This window comes from Oryctolagus cuniculus, chromosome 1 (genome assembly GCF_964237555.1).
Source record: "Oryctolagus cuniculus chromosome 1, mOryCun1.1, whole genome shotgun sequence".
In the NCBI taxonomy this organism is placed as follows: Eukaryota; Metazoa; Chordata; class Mammalia; order Lagomorpha; family Leporidae; genus Oryctolagus; species Oryctolagus cuniculus.
In genome coordinates, this window is record NC_091432.1 from 93,640,453 (window position 1) to 93,666,301 (window position 25,849).

Sequence of the window (25,849 nt, forward strand, 5' to 3'; positions counted from 1 at the left end):
CACCTGGCTCCTGCTTTGGATCAGCACAGTGCGCCGGCCGCAGCGGCCACTGGGGGGGTGAACCAAGGGAAAAAGGAAGACCTTTCTCTCTGTCTCTCTCTCTCTCTCACTGTCCTCTCTGTCAAAAAAAAAAAAAAAAAAATGTAAACAAACAAAATGGCTTTTCCCAGCCCACTGCAGGTCCAGGTGGGGAGAGGGAGCAGATGGAGGTAGGTAGGGGGGTGCCTGACCACTCTGTTCCTCTGTACCTTCTATTTTTTCCCTGCATGGGACTTCAAAAGTGGTTCACCAAGCTCTCCCTCCCATTGCTATTTGCAGCTCTTTAGACCTGTGATTTCCAATCTCACCTGATCTGCTGGGGCTGGCACCAACCTCCCTGGTCTGAGCCTCAACCACTTTTCTTTCTTATTTGCTCTTTTGGCTTGGACCTCCCCAGTCTCTGTTGGTCTCCTGGGCTTCCTGTCAGGAAATTCCCATGGCTGTATCTCCAGTGTGTATCTTCTTTCCTTTTTAACTATTTTGTCCCACATGACTCGGATAGTCATGTTGCTATATCACCATCTTGGGACCTCTCTTCCACTTTCTCAAACAGTGTCTTAACTGCTAGGCCCAGCATATCAGCACATCCCATTGTTCTCCTCCCCATTGCCCCCTCCCCCTACCCAAATCAAGTTTCTCAATGTGTTATTTATACCAGCAGTATGAGGATCATCTGAGGATTTTTAGGCCCAATACTTGAATCATAAACTATAGGAGTTTGACTCAGCAACATGTATGTGATTCTGATGCATATGAAGCTTTGAGGCCACTGTTTTAGATCATCTTATTTAAATAAAATATTGCCACTTAAATGTATTTTATGGGGCAGTGTTGTGGTACAGTTGGTTGGTTAAGCTGCTGCTTGCTGCACCAGAATCCTGTATGAACGGCAGTTTGAGTACCAAATGCTTTACTTCTGATCCAGCTCTCTGCTGATGGGTCTGGGAAGGCAACAGACAATGGCCCAGATGCTTAGGTCCCTGCAACCCTGATGGAGTTCAGGTTCCTGGCTTTGGCCTGGCCTGACTTCTACTGTTGCAGCCTTTCAAATAGATAAATACATCTTTATCTCCCTTTTTTAAAAGGTTTATTTATTTATTTGAAAGTCACAGCTGGAGAGAGGGGGGGAGAGATACAGAGAAATTTTCCACCTGCTGGTTCACTCTCTAGATGGCTACAATGACCATGGCTGAGCCAAGATGAAGGCAGGAGTCAGGAGTTTCATCCAAGTCTCCCACATGGGTGCAGGGGCCCAAACACTTGGGTCATCTTCCATTGCTTTTCCCAGGCCGTTAGCACGGAAGTGGATTGGAAGTGAGGCAGCTAAGACATGAACCAGCATCCATATGGGATGCTGGCATCACAGGTGGTGACTTTACTCATGCTACAATGCCCACCTCTAAATAAATACATCTTTAAAAAAACAAATTTATTTAATTTTATAAACTCCATCCTGGAGAAGTTATAATATTTATGGCACACTAAAATCAAAATGTGAGTTGAACTTAGACATTCTAAATTTATTTTTATCTATGATCTTCTCTTATAAATTTATTGTGGGAAGTCCATATTTTCTCCCTTAGGCTTACTGACCTTATTCCCCTCTAATTCTAGCCCAAATAGATTTTTTTTAGCCAGACATTCAGCAGCCTGTTCAACTTGGTAATTCAGAAAATATATCACTGCTGCACACTCTCCTTTTCGTGGTTACTCAGCAGCTTAGCTCAGTTGTGTAACTTTTCAGCTATCTCTCCACTAATTTCTACTGCTAAAGATTCAAATGTGGTGCAAGCTATTTTAAACTATTCCTTACCTTTGGCCAACAGCTTAGGAGATAGCATTAAATTTTGAGCCATCTCTTTCCATATAACTTTATATTTTTACCCAGACAGTGTTAAAGACATAAATATTTACATAAAGATTTTTTTCCTGTTTAGCATGTATATTTGACATATATGTTTATAAAATTATCGGAGTCAGTGCTGTGGCACAGCGGGTTAAAGTCCTGGCCTGCAGTGCAAGCATCCCATATGAGTGCTGGTTCGAGTTCCGACTGCTCCACTTCTGGTCCAGCTCTCTGCTATGGCCTGGGAAAGTTTTTGGGCCCCTGCACCCATGTGAGAGACTTGAAAGAAGCTCTTGGCTCTTGGCTCAGCTCTGGCCATTGCAGTCATTTGGGGAGTGAACCAGCGGATGGAAGACCTCTCTCTCTGGCTCTACCTTTCTTTGTAACTCTGACTTTCAAATAAATAAAAATCTTTTTAAAAACTTATCAGTAGAATTACTATATTTCATATGCACATTATTTAGTTCTTTAATTGGTAATCTGGTGAGAAAATTGTCGTTAGTGACAACACTGTTTATTTGTACTGGACTTGCCTCTCCTGTATATATTCATGTCCAAAATTTCTGCATTTAGAGGTTTTTTTCTGATTGTTTATGAGATACAAAATTGTATTATTAAAAAGTTTTCTGAACTCAACTTTTAAAGTCTAATATTTTAATGAAAGTAATGCTTAAAGCCTAAAACATAGTTATAAAAGGGGTAAAGTCACTATTCTACTTTGGAAATTTAAGCTATGGAAACACAGGTATAAGTTTTGGGGTATATCTTTATATCTTTAAGAAGTAGCAAGTTGTGTGGGTTAAGAATAAAAGCGGAAATTCTACCATGAGTCTACTTGGCTTGGAACTTACTGTCTACTTTAGGCAAGTTACTAAACCTCCCTGAATGTCACTGGGTTCATCTGTACAATGGGGATAAAAAAGAAGAGCCTAGCAAATGAACCGACTCAGTAGATTTAAATGTGAACATGTGACCATTATTTGTGCTATGGTGGTAATGGAACTAGAAACCGAAGTGGAGGTGCTGCTACAATCACTGATCCACAGATTGTGTATCACGCTATTATTTCCAACGGTTTTCAAAAAAAAAGGGATGGGCTAGGGTGGGGGACAGCTTTGATAGCCAGCACTGGGGAAAAAGATCGAATTATGGTTTATCAGTACAACACAATCTGTAAAACTAGTGAAAAGAGAAAAGAATGCCATAGATCATCTATGTGTTTTGTAAGGAAATGATGCCCTGGGGCTGGAGCTGTTGTGCAGCAGGCTAAGCCTCTGTGTGTGGCACTGGGATCCCATACGGGCACTAGTTCGTGTTCTGTCTGCCCCTCTTCTGATCTAGTTCCTGGCTAATGCGCCTGGGAAAGCAGCAGAGAAGCCATGATTTTGTAAAAAGTTGGGCAGGCTCTGCGGCCTCACTAGGCTAATCTTCCGCCTGTGGTGCCGGCACCCCGGATTCTGGTCCTGGTCGGGGCGCCGGATTCTGTCCCGGTGGCTCCTCTTCCAGTCCAGCTCTCTGCTGTGGCCCGGGAAGGCAGTGGAGGATGGCCCAGGTGCTTGGGCCCTGCACCCGCATGGGAGACCAGAAGGAAGCACCTGGCTCCTGGCTTCAGATCAGCACAGCGTGCTGGCCGCAGTGCACCGGCCATAGTGCGCCGCCGTAGCGGCCACTTGAGGGGTGAACCAACGGAAAAAGGAAGACCTTTCTCTCTCTCTCTAACTCTACCTGTCAAAAAATAAATAAATAAATAAATAAATAAAAAGTTGATAGGACTTTCGAGTATCTGAAGAAGACTTAAGAAATGAATACAACTAGAGGCCAGCACTGTGGCATGGTGTGTAAAACTGCCACCTGCAGGTCAATATCCCATATGGGTGCCAGTTCGAGTCCCAGCTGCTCCGCTTCCAATCCAGCTATCTCCTATGGCCTGGGAAGCAGAAGATGGCTCAAGTGCTTGGGCCCCTGTGCCTGTGTGGGAGACCTGGAAAAAGCTCCTGGCATTGGATTGGCCCAGCTCTGGCCATTGTGGCCATTTGGGGAGTGAACCAGTGGACGGAAGATCTCTCTCTCTCTCTGCCTCTCTCCTCTCTGTGTAACTCTAACTTTCAAATAAATAAATAAATAAATAAATCTTTTAAAAAAAGCGAAAGAAATAAATACAACTGGTAAGAGATATGGGCATTTTCCTCTTGATATTATGGAGTAATGGAAATAATTTTAGTAAGGCAAGAGTAACGTAAAAGTTGATTAGGAAGTATTTTAATGAGAAAATCCTGGTGACCTTTTGACAGAAGACAGTGGAGTGAGGGGAGATGAGAAGTAAGTCAACCAGGAAAGCAGTTCTGTAGCAATTTGAAAAAAGAGGTGGTAGGTACTGATGGTGAGCTCTTAGAGGTAATTGGGGGACAAATCAGTCAGAATGAAGAGTCTTTGGGATGGAGTGGGTAAAGCAGATAGGGAAGGAAGGTTGGTTTGTATCCAGGACAACTCGTGTGGTTCTGACTCAGCTGAAATAGAGAATGCTGCTGCCGCCGCCACCGCCACCGCTGCCGCTGCTGCTGTGTGTGTGTGTGTGTAAACTTTAAAGTGTAATGCAGAATCCATATACTGAAGCTAGACTATAATGAGGTCACTTGGGGTTGCTAGGTTGAGGCTCCCAAAGGCATAGATATGTATCCAGTTCCTCAGGTTGTATAATCACTTAGTATCTTAGGAACTTAGAACTTTTAAAAGCATTTTACAATTGCACTGTCTTTGCAATTAAAGGTAGTAGCAAACCACTAGTACTCAGTTTTGAAGTTCTATCTTCCTGGTGAGGAAATAGAGCCCACAGTGAAATTGAAACGAGTGATGAGATTTGATTTATATGTGTTAAAACAGTTTTGCTCCCCATTTTCCTTCTGGTTAAACTTGCGATGCCTGCAGCAAATTCTAACTCTGGATGTGGTTACTGTAGTAAGCAGAGCTCCACATCCTTCCTCTTAGGGAATCTAGGCATATAGAACTTTCCAGTTACATGTTTGTATTTCCTAACTGGATTTTTGCCTCAACAAAGCAGACTTTTGACAGTATAGTAGCAAATTAGTCTGTTCCTGATACAGATGAAGCTGGCCTAGAATTAAACATTGGGTCCCATGGGCCTGTATTAGTGGTTGTTTAACCATTTACCTATTCTGCAAAGCCCATGAAGCTGTCTTGGACTGCCTATATAGAAAGAAGGAACTTGTTTCATTTTTACACAAGAGGTAACTTAGTCTCTCATCTTGAATGTGGGAAATGAATGAAAAGTTTAGTTAAAAAGAGCGCAGTGGTCAGAAATTAGGCTGTCTGGGTTAGAGTATCATTTCTGACACTTAGCTAGCTTTGTGATCTTATATTACACTGAACTACTCTGTGCCTATATTTCCTCATTAGAATAAGTATTATTACATTTATATTATTTGCTGTTGTCAGGATTAAATAAGTTGATGTACAGAATATACTTAGAATAGTGTTTGACACATGATAAACAATTCATGTTAGTCCTAGCAGAAAATATTTTAAGCATACAGTTAAATAGTAATTCATTCTGGGCCTCTTTTTACTGCTATTACCCTCCAAAAGCTTAATTGTCTCACTTCCCTACCTTCATAAAGGTAGAAGAGTCTTCTTAGAGTTAGCTCTTCTTAGTCTTACCTCCCAGATATTGTTTCCTCATTCTGTGGCTTTAAGAATGACATATTTTTCCTGAGAAATTTCCCTTCCAACAGCTTTAGCACTCATCCTGCACCCTTTCCAAGCCTCCAACAAACTTCCAACCACAATCCCCTCCTCCTAGTAGTTCCTGGACTCCTAAAAAATAAGCTTTTTTTGGACTGTAGTTTTCTGTATTACAATTTTCTTGGTGTGAGCCGGTCACACAAATAGTGGAAGTAAATAGAGCTTGGCAGTCTTAGCTAAAGTGTGCTTTATATTGAGTAGAATGTTTGTGATACTTTGCATGTCTGAAAACATTTGAATACACTCCTTGGTAAAGAACCTTGGAGTCTGTAAGAGAAGTTCTGTCACAAAACTGATTAGATTGGGGCACAAGGGATAATCCCTGAGCTGCAGCATGAATTGTCTTGTATTAACAGTAATAATTATTTGGATCATGACTTCCAAAAGGATTTTTTTTTTATCTTTTTTCCCATCTGTGTCTTGGAGAATGTCTTTGAGTTTTATTACTTGGTGGTTTCTTCGTAGTGGAGAAGAATTAAATACATAGGTTTGCCTCTCTTTTCTGAACACATGCTTAAATCTTTGTTTTAATGAAGTGTTTTGTGTCAAGATGTATTTTCTTTTAAAAATGAGTACGCTTTGCACTTTTTTTAGGAGCTCAAAATAAAAATCAACCGTGATTTTTTTTCTGTTATAGGTCCTCTTCCTGATGGATGGGAACAAGCCATGACTCAGGATGGAGAAATTTACTATATAAACCATAAGAACAAGACCACCTCTTGGCTAGACCCAAGGCTTGACCCTCGTTTTGGTAAAGGTTCAATTCAAAACCCTTTCAGATATTTTTGATTTCTATTTTTTGTGTGTGAATTTAGGAATAAATTACATTGCTTTATAGTGTTAAAAAATGGTTGCCCACCCAACTTTTCCTAGTACTATTTTTCTATCTTTCATTTTAAGCTTAAGAAATTTAGTCTAAATCAACTTTTTAGCTTAGGTATATTGTATTGGGATGAAGAAATGTCATAGTAACCAACTAACAATCAGTATTCTTTTCACATTTTGGGGAAGACATCTTATTCAAAATGATCTTTCTAGATGTAATAAAATTCAAACTGTCTTGTAACATCTAAACTCTGGAATATCAGCATTTGCTAGTGATCTGGTGTCTGCTTATCCTTAACATTTCAAAGTGATGAGTACCATTCCATGCCTGCATGCTCTAATGTTTCCTGTCCTAAGTGAGAGAAACCTACCACCTTAGAAATAATCCAGGATCCTTTTCTTTGTTTTTACCTTGGAAGCAAAAAGAAAACCATATTCCCCCTCTGAATTACACGAATAAATCACCATTTGCACATGGAGACCTTCCCCTCCCAAATATACACATTTTGATAAAACTTGATACACAAGTTTTTCAGTGCCTTTTTGTATACATATTTTTTCACTGTTTTCAGTTTGTCTAGTTGGGTTTCTGAGATATTTTTCCAAAGCCATGGAAAATGAATCTAAAAAGGAGCAGATAATTGTGGTTTTGAAGCTTTCGTCTTGGACTAGATGCAACTAAATGAAAACAATGTGCAGATCACTGAGTAGGTCAGACTGAAGGGATGCGGAACCTTTGAAGCTTTACAGGGGTTGACCTAACAACAACTGTGGGGCCCTTACGGGAAAGAGGAATTAACTCTGTGAATGCCATCAAAACACAGCACTGGGGAAAAAAAGAAAAAGAAAATTATGTGGAGCTGGTTGGATAAAATAACTTCCCAATCAGAAATATTACGAGCAGTTCTCCTGTGTATTATGGATGCCTTTAAAAAAAAAAAAGAAAAAAAAAAGAAAAAACCAAGCAGCATTCAGGTTTGCTTCTAAGTGACAAACGGTTAGCTTTATGAACTAATTGAACTCCATATTCAAAGTTAAGTCAAAGGTGGGGTTAGGGCAGACACTGTCATTTTGACAGATGCCCAGGCTTAAATGCCAGCCTTTTGAGTTTCAGTACCTGTCTGGGTATTTTAAAATCATGTGGCATGTTAATAATTTGCAACTTCAGATTCTGTTTAATATTTAAATAAGCCTTTGTGACTGAAACAGGAAACCAAGTAAGGTAGAAAATTTAATAAATGTCAACATTTGTATGGACTGGAATAATACCCGTTTCCTTAAATCATACTTAATGAAATGAATTCAGCTTGTCCACATTTTGGAAATGTTAAAGAATGATGCTGTGGTTCAGCCCCCAACCTATGGTTATGAAAGATGATGATTAACTCTTAACCAATTGCAGGGGTCAGAAAATGAACAAAGCTTCTTTTTTTAAGAAAGAAAAATAAGTATACACAGCTTGGTATTTTGTTTTAAGGGAGGGAGAAAGCTATTAAGAAAAAACCATTTCTGTCAACATGCAACATATATGTATGCACAAACATACATAGTAGATATGCCAAAAAAGTTTTCTAAAATTCTCCCATTGCATTTAGTTTCCCTTTTTGGGCAAACTGTGTATGTGTATTCCAGACAGGCTTGACAACATGCCAAAGCTTTTTATTTTGTAGCCTGACTTTTAATCTGTTCCAGACCTTTTCAGTCAGGGAGCTCAAGTGTAACTGAAGGGGGGCAGGAAAGAAAAAAATGTGTGGGTTTCTGTGATCTAGAGTGACAGCAAATAGAGACAAGCTGTTAGCTGCTGGATTTTAAGTTTTTCTTTAAATCTGAAGTTCTATACAATGGATTATATATTTATCTCTGCCAAAGAAATATAAACTATCCCTTTATTTCTGACCTTTTGAGTCATGCAGAAATAAGCAAATGGTATAATTGTAGAACTTGCTTTCTTGTATTTTCTAAGTTTATATTAAATATTGATCAATTCTTAGCTTAATGCAGTAGATGTAATTTTTGGCATCTTAGAATGAAAGACTCACCTCAGTGTGAATTTTTTATTTGACAGGTAGAATTATAGACTGAGAGAGAGAGACAGAGAGAAAGTTCTTTCTGTTGATTCACTCTGCAAATAGCCGCCACGGCCTGCCAGCGCTGTGGTGATCCAAAGCCAGGAGCTTCTTCCTGGTCTCCCATGCGGGTGCAGGTATCCAAACACTTGGGCCATCTTCCACTGCACTCCCGGGCCACAGCAGAGAGCTGGACTGGAAGAGGAGCAACCGGGACTAGAACCGGTGCCCATATGGGATGCCGGCGCCGGCCCCTCAGTGTAAATTTAATTTTATTACTCAACCTCCTTCAAACATCAACTCCTTTTTTATTAAAGATTTATTTTATTTAATTGAAAGGCAGAGTTACTGAGAGACAAAGCAAGAGATACAGAGATCTTCAACTGCTGATTCACTCCCCAAATGGCCATAACGGCTGGTGCTGGGCCTAAATAAAGCCAGGAGCCCAGAGCTTCATCAGATCTCCACGTGGTTGCAGGGGTCCAAGGACTTGGGCCATTTTCCACTGCTTTCTGAGGTGCATTAACAGGGAGCTGGATCAGAAGTGGAGCAGTTGGAACTTGAACTGATGCCCACAGCTTACCATTGCACCACAACACCAACCCTGTTCAACTCTTTTTATATTTCTTTTCTTTATTGGCTTCTTTTATTTAGAATATTAAAATATCAGCGCTTTACATCTATAATAGATAATATAATCTTAGGAAATTGAATAGCAATTTGTTGTGAAAATCAGTGTCTGATATTTATAATTTATATCGAATTTATTAGTCATTTTCAACAAATCATGAACTGATGTCAAGTTGCAATAAAGATGCACTGATATTTATTGAACTTTGAAAAAAGATTTAATTGGGGCTAGCATTGTGACTCAGCAGGTTAAAAGCCTCAGCCAGCAGCACTGGCATCCCACATGGGTGCCGGTTCTAGTCCCAGCTGCTCCACTTCTAATCCAGCTCCCTGCTGATATGCCTGGGAAAGCAGCAGAGGATGGCCCAAGTCCTTGGGCCTCTGCACCCACGTGGGGGGCCTCTGCACCTGTGTGGGAGACCTTGAGGAAGCTCCTGGCTTTGGATCAGCTCAGCTCCTGCTGTTGCAGTCATTTGGAGAGTAAATCAGTGGATGGAAGACCTCTCTCTCTGTCTCTCCCTCTCTCTGTAACTCTCTTTCAAATAAATAAAACATTTTTTTTAAAAAAAAGGTTTTTTTCTTTTGGTTACTTTTTTAAAAACATCTTAAGAATGTTTTTACTCTATCATATAGACCATTAAATTACTTCAGGAAAATAAATAAAAAACACCTAAGAGACACTTTTTTTCCTGGAGATTTTGTGCTGATAAACACAAAGAGTCTCAAACACAAAGAATCTCAAGTTTAAATATTACCCGGAACATTGTACAGTTATTTGCTTTATATAATATCATATCTAATTATTCAAATTTTGCTGAAGTAAGTCTCTTGACATCCATGCATTAAAAACTAGTTTTGTTTGTTTGTTTGTTTTGCCAGTTCTTTTGAATCTTTCCTGGTGAAATAATGACAAGCAAAACTCTCAAAATTTGCCCTGAAAAGGAATTTATGATTCCTGTAATCAGCATTTCTCAATGGCGGGGTGGGGGCAGGGGCCTCTGTGCACTGCAGCACATTTGACATTCCTGGCCACTAAATGCCATGGAGCCACCCAGTCATTATAAATGACTCCCAAAACCACCATCTGAGATTAAAGAAAAAAAAATACTAGGAGAGTTAGGAAATATTGCCCGAAATCTGAGCAACTCTGAGATCTAAGGAATCGTCATCTACCCAAGATTATATAGTTATAGTTAAGAAGACCAAAATCAGCTTCGTATTTTGACACCTAGAATTTATAAGAGATTTAGACTGCATGCTATTACTCTTTTAGAGACAAACCTGATGGCCACTGTTGCGGTACAGTGGGTTACACTGAAATCCTATATTGGAGGGCTGGTTGAAATCCTGGCTGCTCTGCTCCAATCCAGCTCCCTGCTAATGTACCTGAGAAAGCAGGGAAAGGTGGCCCAGGTATTCGGGCCTCTGCCACCCTTGTGGGAGACATGGATGGAGTTGCAGTTTCCTGGCTTTGTCTGGCCCAGCCCCAGCTATTGAGGCCATCTAGGGAGTGAACCAGCTGCTGGAAGATTTCTTGTGTCTTCCCTCTGTGTTAGTCTGCCTTTCAAATAAATAAAAGAAAAAATCTTCAATTAAAAAAAGGAAATACAACTAACATACCAATACTGATACATGGAAATTTTAGAGCAATGAAAAAGTGGTCAATGCATCTGTATCCTATATTGTGACTCATCATGAGGAAATTACCCAAAGGTAATTACATGATCTCTGGTTGGAGCAGACTTTGAAGCTATCTAGTTTAATTATCTGTACAATTCTGCCTTGCCTCGATCATATATTCTTAAGGCATTCTCTTCCAGTCTCCACATTGGCCTTTCCTTGACTAACTTACTAAATTATTAGGCAGTCCATTATAATTAAGAAATATTCTGATGACCAGAAAGTTTGTGTTCCTTTACTACCCAAAAATTTGTTTCCCTTTACCTGTGGGGACTCAGCTCCAATCCCAGCAGTTTTTTTTACCCCTTGTAACAGTGGTTTTTTCATGTGTTAAGGAATCTCTGTTCTTTACAAATTCACGTACTTCCTCTGAATGCCTTTCATTTTTGGTAACGCCTCTTTAAATGTGATATCGGTAAGATGTTTTATATGAACATTTTCCAGTGAGAAAAATAGTTATAGCATTGCTCTATCTTGGCATTTTCTATGTATTTCAAAAATTCTTTTTAAAATCTACAGTGGTGATCAGCTTCATGTTTTCCACATGGTAGTTACATAAAATAATGGATTCAATTGAATGAAAGTATGATAGGAAAAAAATCTACTCAGTTAGGAATCAAGAGACACAATATAACTAGCTGGTTCAGAAAATTACCTAACTTCTCTTGGTTTGACACTGTTCCATAAAATGTGACTGGACTATATGCTTTTAGGAATATTTCCAGTCTTTAGAATGCAATATATTAGATTGAATTTTTCAATAATTGCTTAAGATCTTTCTCAGTGGCCTTATTAATGATAGTACATTGAGGTCTCAGAAGCACTTTTGAACTAATTCTGGTACTGTCAAAGTTTAGCTTTTGGTTCTCTGGTCACACTTGGGAATTGCTTTTGAAGAGGAGACAAGGAAAGCTCTCAACCTTTAATCTAAAGATAAGGCTTTATCACATGGTGAGTATGCCCAAGCAAACAAATTGATGGGGGATGGGGAGTCCTGGGTGGAATAGTTAAGATTTGTCCAACCTCTCAAACTCTTTCAATCATATAGAATTTCAACATGTTCATGTTAGCGGACTTTGGTTGCTTTACTGCTGTAAAGGTGGTGCATTGTTGAACTCTCATAAAATTGCCATGATAGAATATACCAAGTCTGAAGCATAGTTCTAGGCTGCGTACTTAATGAAGCCTGATTTAAGACATAGTAGCGATTGTCACTAATTGTTCTCTCTACATTTTTAAACTTAAAAAATAAACATTTTTAAAATGAGCATTTTAATACATAAATTATAGAATCAATACCAAAATTGGTTCAGTACTTAAACTTTACAATTTTATTCTTTTTTAAAAGTTATGCTAAATTCAGTAGGATAGTGCCAAAATAGTTTATCAATCATGGTAAGCAGTCTCTCTGTTATTCACCAAGGGTAAATAGACATATATATATTAATGTAGTTAAATTAATATATAATTTTTGCTTGATATAGTCAGTGATCCAAATAGTTAATTATGTAGTGAAGAAGTATTTTTGTCTTTGTTTACATAATTGAGTTATTTCCACAGGACTATGATAATTTAAAATTAATGGCCTATTTATGTTATTAAAGCCCTTGGCATCAAACACACAAATAAAGCTTGTGGTTTTTTTAGAAGAGAACTGTGTTTCAGATTGTATTGGTATGAACAAGTTCAGTTCATTCCAATACCTATGAAATAAATTGGAGAAGAGGAGCCATCTGGTGTTACTTGCCACTGTTTGTGAACAAACAGATTCAGATTCAAGAAAAAGAGATAGATTTCTCAAGGGAGAAGTCAAATTTCTGTTGAAGTAAATTAGAGTGATTTAGGAGAGTGATTCAGATTCTTTGTTTTGTTTTATACTTTGTTCGGCTATCCTAGTTGCTGAGCTCATTTTAGAGTTCATCCTAAATTTGCTTTGACTTAGAGGTTCTCCTGTACATTTCTAATAGCAGTGTGCTAACTAGGGAAATAAATCTGTCTAGAATATATTCATTTACTCAACAAATGTTTGAAGGCCAATTACATGCCAGGCACTATGCTAGTTAGGGGGTGGGGGTGATGAATTTGTGCAAGCTACTTACTAAACAAATAAATCATTGTGAAATACATTCAGTACCATGAAAGGTAATAAACAAGGTGTTATGAAGGGAAGTAGATGGGGTGTGGAGAATTTGTTTGTGACTGGGTACTTGAGCAAGGCTTTTTTGGAGAGGGACGTGGGTATGCATCTCTTCTAAATTGTGAATTCTCTCATGAAAGAAGAAAAAACATACAAAATTAAAAATAAAGATGTAATTAATGGACCTGTGTACTCATTAATAATTAAGGATTTATGGTAGCAGGTTTATTTTTAAATGTAACTGTCCTCTTTGGAGCAGGAGTATCATTATCTAAATTTTATTTCCAAAGTAGGTTGTAAATTTTTTCGTACTGCAAGGGTTGTGCTCTGGGGACAGAGAAGAGTTGAAAGCTAGTTAGAACACTTTCTGCCTTGTTCACCTCACCTCATTTAGCAACCTCGTGTCTGCCCCAAACTACTTAACGAGGTGGTGAGAAAACATTCTGCTGGATTATTCTTTTTAAAGTTCCTTCAATGATTATATTGTTTGAAGAAAATACCATTATATTAAATGCTTATGCCAGTTTTTTGATACATGAAGAAAAAACTAGATTGGCCTAAATATTTATATTTGTTATCAATATTTTTGAGCAAATATGTGAATGCTTTAACCCAGTTTTGGAGGACTTAGGAGTTGGCTTTTGGGGAGAGAGATTCTCCTTTTCCTGCTTAAGACCTAGAGTATATTCTTACCAGTAAGAAAGAGGGAAATACAAACCCAAAACCGCATGAGTTATACCACTTTTCTCCCTTTAGGGTGGCCAAAGTAAAAATGACAATAACAAATGTTGAACAGAAAGTGGAAAAATTGGAACCCTCATGTGTTGCTGGAGGGATCAAAAAACGATGCAGCAGCTTTGGAAAGTAGTTTGGTAATACTCAAAAAGTTAACCACAAATGCTCATATGACCCAGCGGTTCCATTTATACACACACACACACACACACACACACACACAAACAAATTGGAACCATGTCCATACAAAATCTTGTACATGAATGTTCATAGCAGGATTTTATTTATTTATTTATTTATCTGAAAGGCAGAGTTACAGAAAGGTAGAGGCAGAGAGAGAAATCTTCCATCTGCTGGTTCACACCCCAAATGGCCACAACGGCTGGAGCTGGGCCAATCCAAAGCCAGGAGCTTCTTCCAGTGTGCCACATAGGTGCAGGGGCCCAAGGACTTGGCCTGGGAAGCAGTTGAAAATGGCCCAAGTCCATTTTCAACTGCTTCCCAGGCCATAGCAGATAGTTGGGACAGAAGTGGAGCAGCTGGGTCTTGAACTGGCACCCATATGGGATGCCAGCACTGCGGGTGGCAGCTTTACCCGCTGTGCCACAGTGCTGGCCCCTATAACAGAATTCTTTTGTTTGTTTGTTTATTTACAGATTTACTTATTTATTTGAAAGGCAGAGTTACAGAGAAAGATTTTCCATCTGCTGGTTCACTCTCCAAATGGCTGCAATGGCTTGGGCTGGGCCAAGCTGAAACCAAGAGTCAAGAACTAGCAGTTTCATCTGGGTTTCCCATGTGAATGACAGGGGCTTAAGCACTTAGGCCATCTTCTGCTGCTTTTCCAGGCACATTAGCAGGGAAGCGGATCGAAAGTGGGATAGTACGGCGCCCATATGGGCTGCTGACTTCTCATGAGGCGGCTTAACCTGCTATGTCACAGCGCTGACCCCTTATACCTATATTCTTAATAACAAAAAAGTGACAATTGCCCCAGTGTGCATCATTTGATGAATGGACAAACAAAATGTGCTATATATATATCCCTCTAAGGAGATATTATTTTGCAGTTACCAGAAAAAAAAAAAAAAACAGTTCAGTGTTGATACATACTACTACATGAATGAGTATTGAAGACATTAGGGTTAGTCAAAGAAGTGACGCAAAGCTACATATTGTTAGATGCTATTTGTGTGAAATGTCCAAAATAGGCAAACCCAAAGACAAAGTAGATTAAAAGTTTCCATAGACGGGGTGGTAGAAGAGGTCAGGGGTGAGTTGGAGGGTGGGGACATTAGGTAATTTTGTTTTTGGAATGGTAAAAATGTTCGGAAATTAGCAGTGATGGTTGCACAGTTCTATGGATATATTAAAACTTACTGAATTGAACATGTTAGAAGGATGATTTTGTGGTTTGTGGATCATCTGAATAAACTGCTAGGCGTAACATTGTCATTTAGGTACATGGCTTACTCAAGTGTTGGGAACCTCTTTTGTATATTGATAATAAAAAGGTACGTTCAGTCACTTTTTAAAAGACCCTGGTCTTTTTACTCCTTTTTAGAAGAGTGAATCAGATAGTAATTTTCACTGAAAAACTAACATTGTGTGTTTGAATAGATAAATGTGCCAATTTATAGCAAATTTTATTTTTAGAGACATTTATTTATTTTAAAGGCAGAGTTTGACAGAAAGGGAGAAACATAAAGATATCTTCCATGCGCTGGTTCACTCCCCAAGTGTCAGTAGCCAGGTCTGCGCCAGACCAAAGCAAGGAGCTTGGGACTCTATCTTGTTCTCTTCCATGAGAGGCAGGGGCCCAAGGGCTATGGCCATTCTCCCCTGCTTTCTTGAGCACATTAGCAGAGAGCTAGATTGGAAGCAGAGCAGCCAGGGTCACCAGCACTCTGATAAGGGATGCTAGTGTTGCAGGATGTGGCCTAACCCATCATGCTACAAACACCTGCCACTACAACAAATTTTTAGAGAATTCAGTTCCCTAGGTCACAGAGTCAACACTAAAAATAAAAATCAGTTGATGTTTCGTTTTATCTATTTTAAGAACAACAGATAAAAGAGTGTTCGTTTCTTTTAACAAGTCTACAATTTTATAATCTTAAGTATACTTAGGAAAACCTAGATTTTGTTTCTTAATATTATGAACAAATTAATATAGTAATTGCTAATATGTAAATATACAGTGTTTGAGTAGTTATGTTTTAATAATTCGAGAATTTCTAATTTTAGATTTATACTTAATGAGGTCACTGGAATTGAATTAACCCATAGTATATGACTGAATAACAAATCTAATATTTTGCCGGCGCTGCAGCTCACTAGGCTAATCCTCCGCCTAGCGGCGCCGGCACACTGGGTTCTAGTCCCGGTCGGGGCGCCGGATTCTGTCCCGGTTGCCCCTCTTCCAGGCCAGCCCTCTGCTGTGGCCAGGGAGTGCAGTGGAAGATGGCCCAGGTGCTTGGGCCCTGCACCCCATGGGAGACCAGGAAAAGCACCTGGCTCCTGGCTCCTGCCATCGGATCAGCGCGGTGCGCCAGCCGCAGCACGCTGGCCGCGGCGGCCATTGGAGGGTGAACCAACGGCAAAGGAAGACCTTTCTCTCTGTCTCTCTCTCTCACTGTCCACTCTGCCTGTCAAAAAAAAAAAAAAAAAATCTAATATTTTGTAGTACTGTAAAGTTTTGAGGTTATAGATCACGTAAATCTGAAAATTGGCTGAAGTTTCAAAGTTCAGATGTTTAGAATGAGATGGGATGAGATCTATGGTGATGACTCCCTTTCTTTTCCCTTGGAGAAGAGAGTCTTATTTTTCAAGACTTGGTTTATTACTATAAAGCTGTCAAGACTGATTTGTTGACTAAAACTTGAAACAGTTACTATTTCGTAGTCCAGAAAGCATAGATTTTAAATTTAAAAATATAAAATTTATATTCTGACATTTTATAGGGCATTTTTAAAAAAATTTATAGGGTACTTTTTAGAAATTTGATTATAACAGGAAACACTGGGATTTCAGTTGATTAGAACTAGGAAGAAGCTGGTAATGCTGTTCTTTTCTTTTCTGGCTGTCCTGCCCCCTTTCCCAGGAAACAAAGCTTGTTTTGTTTCTTGCCTGCTTGTGAGGTCTCTGGCACACCCCTTGTGGGTGCACTGCTCTGTGTTTTGTTAAAATGCTTACCATACTCATAGGGTAAAGAACAGGATGCTTCTGGAGAGGAATAAATCCCCACTTCAGTAGATAAACAAGGTTGTTTGAATTGGTCATTTAAGTGATTTTCATGTGGAACCTTTCTAACACTGCTAGTATCCATAAATAACAACATTAAGTAAACACAACCAAAAGTGTACGTTTTTTATTGCGTATTTTATGCAAGTTCCTGTTGCATTCTTTGGTTCTTCCTCCATCTTTTCATACTCTAACTTTTCCTGATCTGTGGTTTTGAATAGTAAGATAAGCCTAGATTGCAAAAGACCTTAGCAACCAATTCAGTTTGCCATCAGCCAGTGGTTATTATTGGTAATGATTACTGTTCATGGTTATCTGTCTCTGGAAAACTAATGCAAAGCAAAAGATATTTACTGTGTATTTTCATGCAGTTTTGTTATTGTCTAATTTGTTTTCATCCAGAATATATATATATATATATATATTTTTTTTTTTTTTTTTGGACAGGCAGAGTGGACAGAGAGAGAGAGAGAGAGAAAGGTCTTCCTTTGCCGTTGGTTCACCCTCCAATGGCCGCCGAGGATGGTGCGCTGCGGCCAGCGCACTGAGCTGATCCAATGGCAGGAGCCAGGTGCTTTTCCTGGTCTCCCATGGGGTGCAGGGCCCAAGGACTTGGGCCATCCTCCACTGCACTCCCTGGCCACAGCAGAGAGCTGGCCTGGAAGAGGGGCAACCGGGACAGAATCCGGCACCCCGACCCGGACTAGAACCCGGTGTGCCGGCGCCGCAAGGCAGAGGATTAGCCTAGTGAGCCACGGTGCCGGCTCACCCAGAATATATTTTATAAACATACAAAACTTTATAAATATTAAATACTGTATTAAGGGTTGGCATTGTGGTTCAGCATGTTACACCACTGCTTGGAGCACCCATATCCCACATCCAAGTGCCAGGCCAAGGCCTGGTTTCTCTACTTCTAATCCAGTTTCCCACTAATGTGCTTGAGGGGAGCAGATGTTGACCCAAGTACTTGGGTTCCTGGGCCCTGGCACTTGTGGGCACTGGAGAATAAACCAGGGGCAGATGGAAAATATCCCCCTTTCTCCCCACCCCTCACCCCTCTCTCTCTTCCTTCCCATCTTTAAATAAATATATAAATTTTTAATGTTACATTGATAATTATTTTTTTCTAATTATTTTGAGGGTGAAATATTTATGTAGCTCTAGAATCTGCTTTAAAATCAGTCATGGTTTGCAACTTCAGCACAATTTACTAATGTGCTATTTTCTCGTAGTTTTTAAAAATTAAATGTTTATTTTTAGCCATTTGAAAGCAGAAAGAGGGAGCTCTTCTGTCCACTGGTTTACTTCCCAAGTGCCCACAACAGCTAAGACTGAACCAGGCCAGAGCTAGGAGCTTGAAACTCAATGGAGGTGTCCCATGTAGGTGGCAGGGACCCAAACACTTGAGCCACCATCCATTGCCTCCCAGAATGCATTAGTGGGAAGCTGAATTGGAGGTGGAGGAAACCCTGTAAGTTGAGTTTTCTATTGCAAAGAACACCTTTCACCAAAAGAGATAGAAGGATCCCCTTAGCTTAATCTCTACCCACCCATCTTTTTCCACTTAGATCTTATAGAAAAGATAAACATACATATTTTTGTGAATTATAAGAGTACTTGGAAACAGTGAATTGTATGGTAAGGTGGGAGGAGGGAAAGGCAAATATGAGACTCATTAGTGTGGGGAGCAACTGGGAGCAACTCGGACTAGACTAAGTTACTGGAATTAAGACTTATTCTATGCATCTGCTCTCCCACAATATGGCGCTGGGAGAGAAGAAAACAGCTTCTACACAGCTGCCTCCAGTTCAGCCAATAAACTGTAGGACTTGCTCCTGATTGGAGGAGAGCAGCGTACTCGGCGTGTGGGCAGCCGAGTTGGGATTGGCAGAGGAGGACTATAAAGGAGGAGAGAGACGGCATGCACCAAGGAACATCTAAGGGGAACATCTAAGGGGAACACCTGTGCAGCCCCCGAGAGAGCCGGCCGGCGGTGTGCCGCTCCCCTGCGGAAGTGGGGAAAGTGGCCAGGGGGAACCGCCCTTCCACGGAGGTGGAAGGGACAGTAGCCAACCCGGGAAGAACCAGCAGCAAACCCGGGGAGGGCCGAGCAGACGAAAGAACAGTGCAGGGTCCTGTGTCGTTCCTCCACGAAGAGGGGGAGCGACATAATGGTGCCGTGACTCGGATAGGAAACTTAGGAGGGAAGAAACGGGAAGAAATGGGAAAATACCAGAGAGAGAGACTAGCAAACAGCCTAGGGAAAAGCCGGACAAAAAAGGTGCCAGAAGGAGCTATTGAAAGCCTAGGGATAGACTCAGATACGGACTACGGGGGGAAGCTGGGAGAAATCTCTAAGGTCGAAAGCGAAAGTGAAAGCTAGAACAAACACTCGGATGCGGACTGTGGGGAGAGGCCAGGAGAAATGAGGGAGGAGTATTGTTGGAGGAAAGCTTGGGGAAACATACCGGGTAGAGAAAAATGTTAGAGAAATTGAAGCCGCGGGGGGCAGGCCGAGGCAGAGAGGAAAGCCACTTTGGGATTCTCAAGTTAGCCCGGGAACAGGGGGCGAAAAGTTGAAACCAGAAGCGGAAACGTAAGCCAGATTGGGATCCGTCTGATTAGCCCGGGGAGCAAAGGACGGGAAGCCAAATCGTGGGGCGGAGACGTGAGCTGGGTTGAATTCGCCAGGTTAGCCCGGGGAACTTAGATTGAATACTAGTGGCGGAGACGTAAGCTACGCTGTGTGACTCGCGGAGGCTGCCGCGTGCAGAGAGAGCGTGCGGGGCACAAATAGATAGGGAACGCGGGGCTGGCGCGAGGCCGTGGTTCAGACGCGAAAGGGCTAGTGCGAGACCGCGGAGTGTGCGCGCAAAGCCGAGCCGCGCAGATGAGAGAGGCGCAGGCTGAAGCGGCTCAGCCGGGAAGCCGCCGAGAAGCAGCCTCGGGGCAGGCGCCGGGAAGCCGCGGGGATAAGAGAAACAGAAGTTTAGAAGTAAAATGAGAGAAATAGGAATGCTGGAAGATAGAAGTAAAATGAGAGAAATAGGAATGCTGGAAGATAGAAGCAAAATGGGAGAAATAGGAATGCCCGGAGATAGAGAAATAGAGAAATAGAAAGGCCTCCCCACAATACTGCAATGAGAAGGCTTGGATTCGGTCTGCCCGATTAGTGAGGCGATGAGCATCTGTGGGCGGCTAGCAGCTTATGCGCCGCAGGTCACCGAAGACAGGCACGTTATCAACACCAATAAGTCACCCCACAACATGGCAATGAGAGAGCTTGGATTCGGTCTGCCTGATTAGTAAGGCAGTAAGCACCAGCAGGCGGCTCGACCAGAGTATGAGCCGCAGGTCACCGAAGATAGGCACGAATCAACACCAATAGGCCTCCCCACAATATGGCAATGAGAAGGCTTGGATTCGGTCTGCCTGATTAGTAAGGCGGTAAGCACCAGCAGGCGGCTCGACCAGAGTATGAGCCGCAGGTCACCGAAGACAGGCATGCATCAGCGCCTAAAAACCTCCTCACAACATGGCGAAGAGAGGACCCAGATTCGGTTTGCCTGATTGATAGGACTTGTAAGAACCTGTGGCAACTCTAGCAAGCAGAGCAGAGTGTGTGCCGCGGGACACCGAAGACAGGCGCGTATCAACGCCAAAAAATAAAAAGAAAGGGGGATCTGTGGGGAGCAACTGGGAGCAACTCGGACTAGACTAAGTTACTGGAATTAAGACTTATTCTATGCATCTGCTCTCCCACAATATGGCGCTGGGAGAGAAGAAAACAGCTTCTACACAGCTGCCTCCAGTTCAGCCAATAAACTGTAGGACTTGCTCCTGATTGGAGGAGAGCAGCGTACTCGGCGTGTAGGCAGCCGAGTTGGGATTGGCAGAGGAGGACTATAAAGGAGGAGAGAGACGGCATGCACCAAGGAACATCTAAGGGGAACATCTAAGGGGAACACCTGTGCAGCCCCCGAGAGAGCCGGCCGGCGGTGTGCCGCTCCCCTGCGGAAGTGGGGAAAGTGGCCAGGGGGAACCGCCCTTCCACGGAGGTGGAAGGGACAGTAGCCAACCCGGGAAGAACCAGCAGCAAACCCGGGGAGGGCCGAGCAGACGAAAGAACAGTGCAGGGTCCTGTGTCGTTCCTCCATGAAGAGGGGGAGCGACAACTAGGGTATAGGATGTTTATCTATATGATGGTATTCTTAAGGTTTTGAAAGAAATATTCTGGAGAAGGGAGGAGACAAACATTTATGAAGCAGTTATTCTCACAGGGCTATAATTGAACACTCAGTCCTCACAGTGACTCCCAAAAGGGTTATGTCAATATCCCCACAGTTACAGTGGAGAAAACTAGCAGTTTTAAATATTTTTAAATATTTTACTTCATTTAATTTCATTTTATTTGAGAGGGAGAGGTGAGAAAGATCATCTCTGCTGCTTCATTCCTAAGATGTATACAACAGTCAGAACTGGGACAGGCCAAAGCCAGTAGCCAGGAACCTGAACTAGTTCTTCCACTTGCGTGTCAGAGACCCAACTACTTGAGCCATCACCTGCTGCTTCCTAGGGTGCTCATTAGCAGTACGCTGGAATCAGGAGCAGAGCTGGGACTATGATATGGGATATAGGCGTCCCAATCAGCATCATAACTGCTAAGCCAAATTCCCACCCACCATAGTATTAATGTCTTACCATGGCACCCATCAATGTACATTCATATTGGTGACAAAAGTAGTGACAAAAATAATTTTATTAAGTAAAGTCACTAGTACATTGCAGATCTTAGTTCTCAAAAATTATTGGCCTTTTTCATGTCTTCCTATAAATGAAATTTTAAACCAACCATAATTATAAAAGTTTTAATCACTTATTCCTCATAAATACATTTTATTGTGTCTTCAAAAGTAAGTAAATGTTTTGATTTTTGCTGTATAAGAGATTAATAAAGTTTTGGACAAGATGGAGCAGTAAATCCTATCTTGACATTCTTTTGTGTTCCTCTAGACAAAATATAAAAGAAGATAACCCAAATTACAGAGTCATAATTTTTTAAAGATCTGTGTATGTCAGAAAATAAACACAAACCAGTGAGAGCAGTGTGAGAGGCCTGTATAATCTAGGCCATTCAGTTCCTGAAGATACCAGGAACTGAAAGTGTTAAAAATAAGAGAGGAGATATAAAAAGATAAAGAAAAAAGCCCAACTGTGAAAGCTGGATATACAGCTGCCCTGGCCTTAGCCTGTTAAAACATTTAGAAGGAGGGGCCGACACTGTGGCATAGCAGGTAAAGCCACTACCAAGCAGTGCTGGCAACCTGTATGGACGCTGGTTCGAGTCCTGGCTGCTCCACTTCCAGTCTAGCTCTCTGCTATGGCCTAGGAAAGCAGCAAAAGACGGCCCAAGTCCTTGGGCCCCTGTACCCCCCTGGGAGACCCAGAAGAAGCTCCAAGTTTCTGATCGTCCCCTCTCTGGCCATTGTGGCCATTTTGGGAGTGAACCTCTCTAACCCTGCCTTTCAAATAAATAAATACATTTTTTTAAAAAAACTTTAGAAGGATGGGCCGGCACTGTGGCATGGTGGGTAAAGCAATCGCCTGAAATACTGGCATCCCATATGGCTCAAGTGCCTGGGCCCTTACCACCTATGCAGAAGACCCACCTGGAGTTCTAGGCTTTTGCCTGGCCAACCTCAGTGTTGTGGATATTTGGGAACTGAACAAGAGGATGGGAGATCTCTCTCTTTCTCATGATCTCCCCCCTTCCTCCATCATCTTCAAATAGATGACAATAAATACATTAAAAACAAAAATTAAGAACCATGAGAAGGGCTAATGTTGTAGTACAGTGGCTTAAGCTGCAGCCTGCAGTGCTGGCATCCCATATTAGAGCCAGAGCACCTGTTCGAGTCCAGGCTGCTCTGCTTCTGATCCACCTCTCTGCTGATGCCCCTTGGGAAGTCAGCAGAAGTTGTTTCAAGTAAATTTTAATTAAAATTTCCCATGAAAATTTTTTAAGTTCCCTCATACTTTGTGCCAAGCACAGAAGATATATACATGAATAAAAACTGTCGCTCAGTTCCCTTGACAGTTTAAGAGAAGACACAAATTATAAACAACAACAAAAAATTAGAATTAGGTAAGAAATGTCAATATACAATAAAGAAAAGTTCCAAGGCAGTGCCCTGAAGGAAGAAGATTCTTAATGTGTATGATAGATTCTGGGAAAGCTCCTGAGGATTGGTCTAGAATAGGGGATGTGAGAAATTCTGTGCCTGGGAGGCCAGTAAATTCTGATAGCTGTCAATGTGTATTAGGATTTTAATAGCAAGGTTTATGAGAGAGATTAGTCTATAATTTTTCTTCCTTTTAATGTTCTCGTAGGGTAGCAAGGATATGCTGGCCTCATAAGTGTTGGCAAGTATTCCTTTGTTATACCCTGAAAGAGGTGGTATATGATTGGTATTCGTGAAGCCATTTGTTCTTGGGGTTTTCTTTGATCCATGTGTATTAAACATTTAGTAGAAACAGTGACTGAAAATTTCAACTTAAACAGCTGTGTGTCTGAAAAGATGTATTATGATTCTTAATATTTTTACATGAAACTATGTTCTGTTGAATGAGGTTATTAATCCAGTTTGATCCGTTCTATATCAGTGACAGAAATTCACTAGCATAAAAACCCAGTTTCTAGCCTCCTGATGGTATTGTGGGTTCAATTTTAAAAAAGAAAAAAGAGAGACTACTCAGATATGTGCTGGGGAAATAGTAGTGTTCAGTGAAACAGATCTCTTGCATCCAGGTGCTTGTGGACAAATTAGATATGGGCCCCACATTGGATATCTACTTGGCTGTATTAGGGATATATACAAGGGTACTTCAAAAGTTCATAGAAAATGTGTATATGAAAAAAAACTGCATGGATTTCAGATTGTGGGGGTAGGTTGTACCAGAATAAGCTTATCTTTTCATTACATTTTCCACAAACTTTTTGAAGTACCCTTGTTTAGGAGCATATTGAGGTTTGAGTATTTTGATGGATTTTATTAATCAGAATACTTTGTTTCAGTTGCTTTTGGGATCAATTTTTAATTAAATTTATATATATATTTATAATGGGAAATATATTTACATCATTCATTCTTAAAAAGTTTTAAAGATTTCTCTCCAGCTCAATCCTTTAATCACCCAGTTTCCCGGCTATTGGGCCAACATGTTAGCTGCTGCTTTGTTGTTCTTCAATTTACACTTCTCTAGATACACAATATATATTTCTTGTCTGCTTTTATTTTACATTTTTATATTCTATACTTTGCTTTTAACTTAATACAAAGGTACTTCAAAATATTCATGGAAAATGGATTTAAAAGATAAGTGTATTGTGGTATAATTTTTTTTTAATCCATGCATAGGTTGTTTTTGTTTTTTCTTTTGAGAGGGAGAGGCAGAGAAAGATTGATCATTCATCTGCTGGTTTACTCCCCAAATGGCCACAATGGCCAGGCCGAAGCCAGGACCCAGGATGTTTTAGTATTGCTCAATCTAAGGATTTTCATTTCAAATAAATACAAGTTATCCCCAAGTTAGAAGAACCAAATTTCCCTTAAGATTACTTGATTTACATTTTTTTTTTCATGTTGATAAGGGTAAAACCAAACAGTGGCCAGCGCCACGGCTCAATAGGCTAATGCTCCACCTAGCAGCGCCGGCACACCAGGTTCTAGTCCCAGTCAGGGCACCAGATTCTCTCCCGGTAGCCTCTCTTCCAGGCCAGCTCTCTGCTGTGGCCGGGAAGGCAGTGGAGGATGGCCCAAGTGCTTGGGCCCTGCACCCCATGGGAAACCAGGAGAAGCACCTGGCTCCTGGCTCCTGCACCGGCCGCAGCGCGCCAGCCGTGGCGGCCATTGGGGGGTGAACCAATGGCAAAGGAAGACCTTCTCTCTCTGTCTCTCTCACTGTCCACTCTGCCTGTCAAAAAAAAAAAAAAAAACAGTGGAGAGTGAAACCCTTTCTGAATATTTTGGTCAATTGCCTTTCAGAACTACATCATCCAGGTCTCCCATATGGGTGCAAGGGCCTAAGCCCTTGGGTCATCTTCTGCTACTTTTCCAGGCACATTAGCAGAGAGCTGGTTCGGAAGTGGAGCAGGGGCCCGTGCCGTGGTGCAGTAGGTTAATCCTCTGCCTGCATTGCCAGCATCCCATATGGGTGCCAGTTCTAGTCCTGGCTGCTCTTCTTCCAATGCAGCTCTCTGCTATGGCCTGGGGAAGCAGTAGTAGATGGCCCAAGTGCTTGGGCCCCTGCACCCACGTGGGAGACCAGGAAGAAGCACCTGGCTCCTGGCTTTGGATCAGCGCAGCTCCAGCCGTTGTGGCCATTTGGAGAGTGAACTAACAGAAGGAAGACCTTTATCTCTGTCTCTCCCTCTCACTGTCTGTAATTCTACCTCTCAAAAAAAAAAAAAAAAAAAAAAAAATGGAGCAACCAAGACTCAAACTGATGCCCACAAAGGTTGTTGGCACCACAGACGGCAGCTATACTCACTATACCACAGAACCAGCCCCAATAGTTTTTTCATAATACACATTTTCCATTTTTTTGAAGTCCTCTTTGATGCATGTATTTCAGAGTTTTTTGTTCCAAAATAAACTGCAAACAGTTTGAAATTACCTGGTATGTCTTGGAGATTATTCTAATAATTGCATAGTAGAAATGCCTTGTGATTGCCTTATGTCTTGTAACAGCAGTGATGACAGCGATACTAAGCAATCATTGTACAGTTGGTGGAATTTTAGGTTATTTCCATTCTTACTGCAAAAAAGCTACTATGAGTATCTCCAATTGTTTTTTAATTACAAAGTCATATTTTTCTGTTTCTTA

General features: G+C 41.2%; 1 protein-coding gene across 8 annotated transcripts in view; it reads left to right on the forward strand.

Annotated features, from left to right (window-relative positions):
• Positions 1–25,849, forward strand: part of YAP1 (Yes1 associated transcriptional regulator) — a 148,612-nt gene that overhangs the window by 97,424 nt on the left and 25,339 nt on the right. For 4 of the 8 annotated variants that reach the window (XM_017343710.3, XM_017343694.3, XM_017343687.3 and 1 more), the window contains exon 4: positions 6,282–6,395. In XM_017343710.3, the coding sequence (XP_017199199.1) occupies positions 6,282–6,395 (114 nt within the window). Of the gene's footprint in view, positions 1–6,281; positions 6,402–25,849 lie in introns of all 8 variants that reach the window. The other 4 variants (XM_017343684.3, XM_017343698.3, XM_017343691.3 and 1 more) reach the window with 1 other exon arrangement.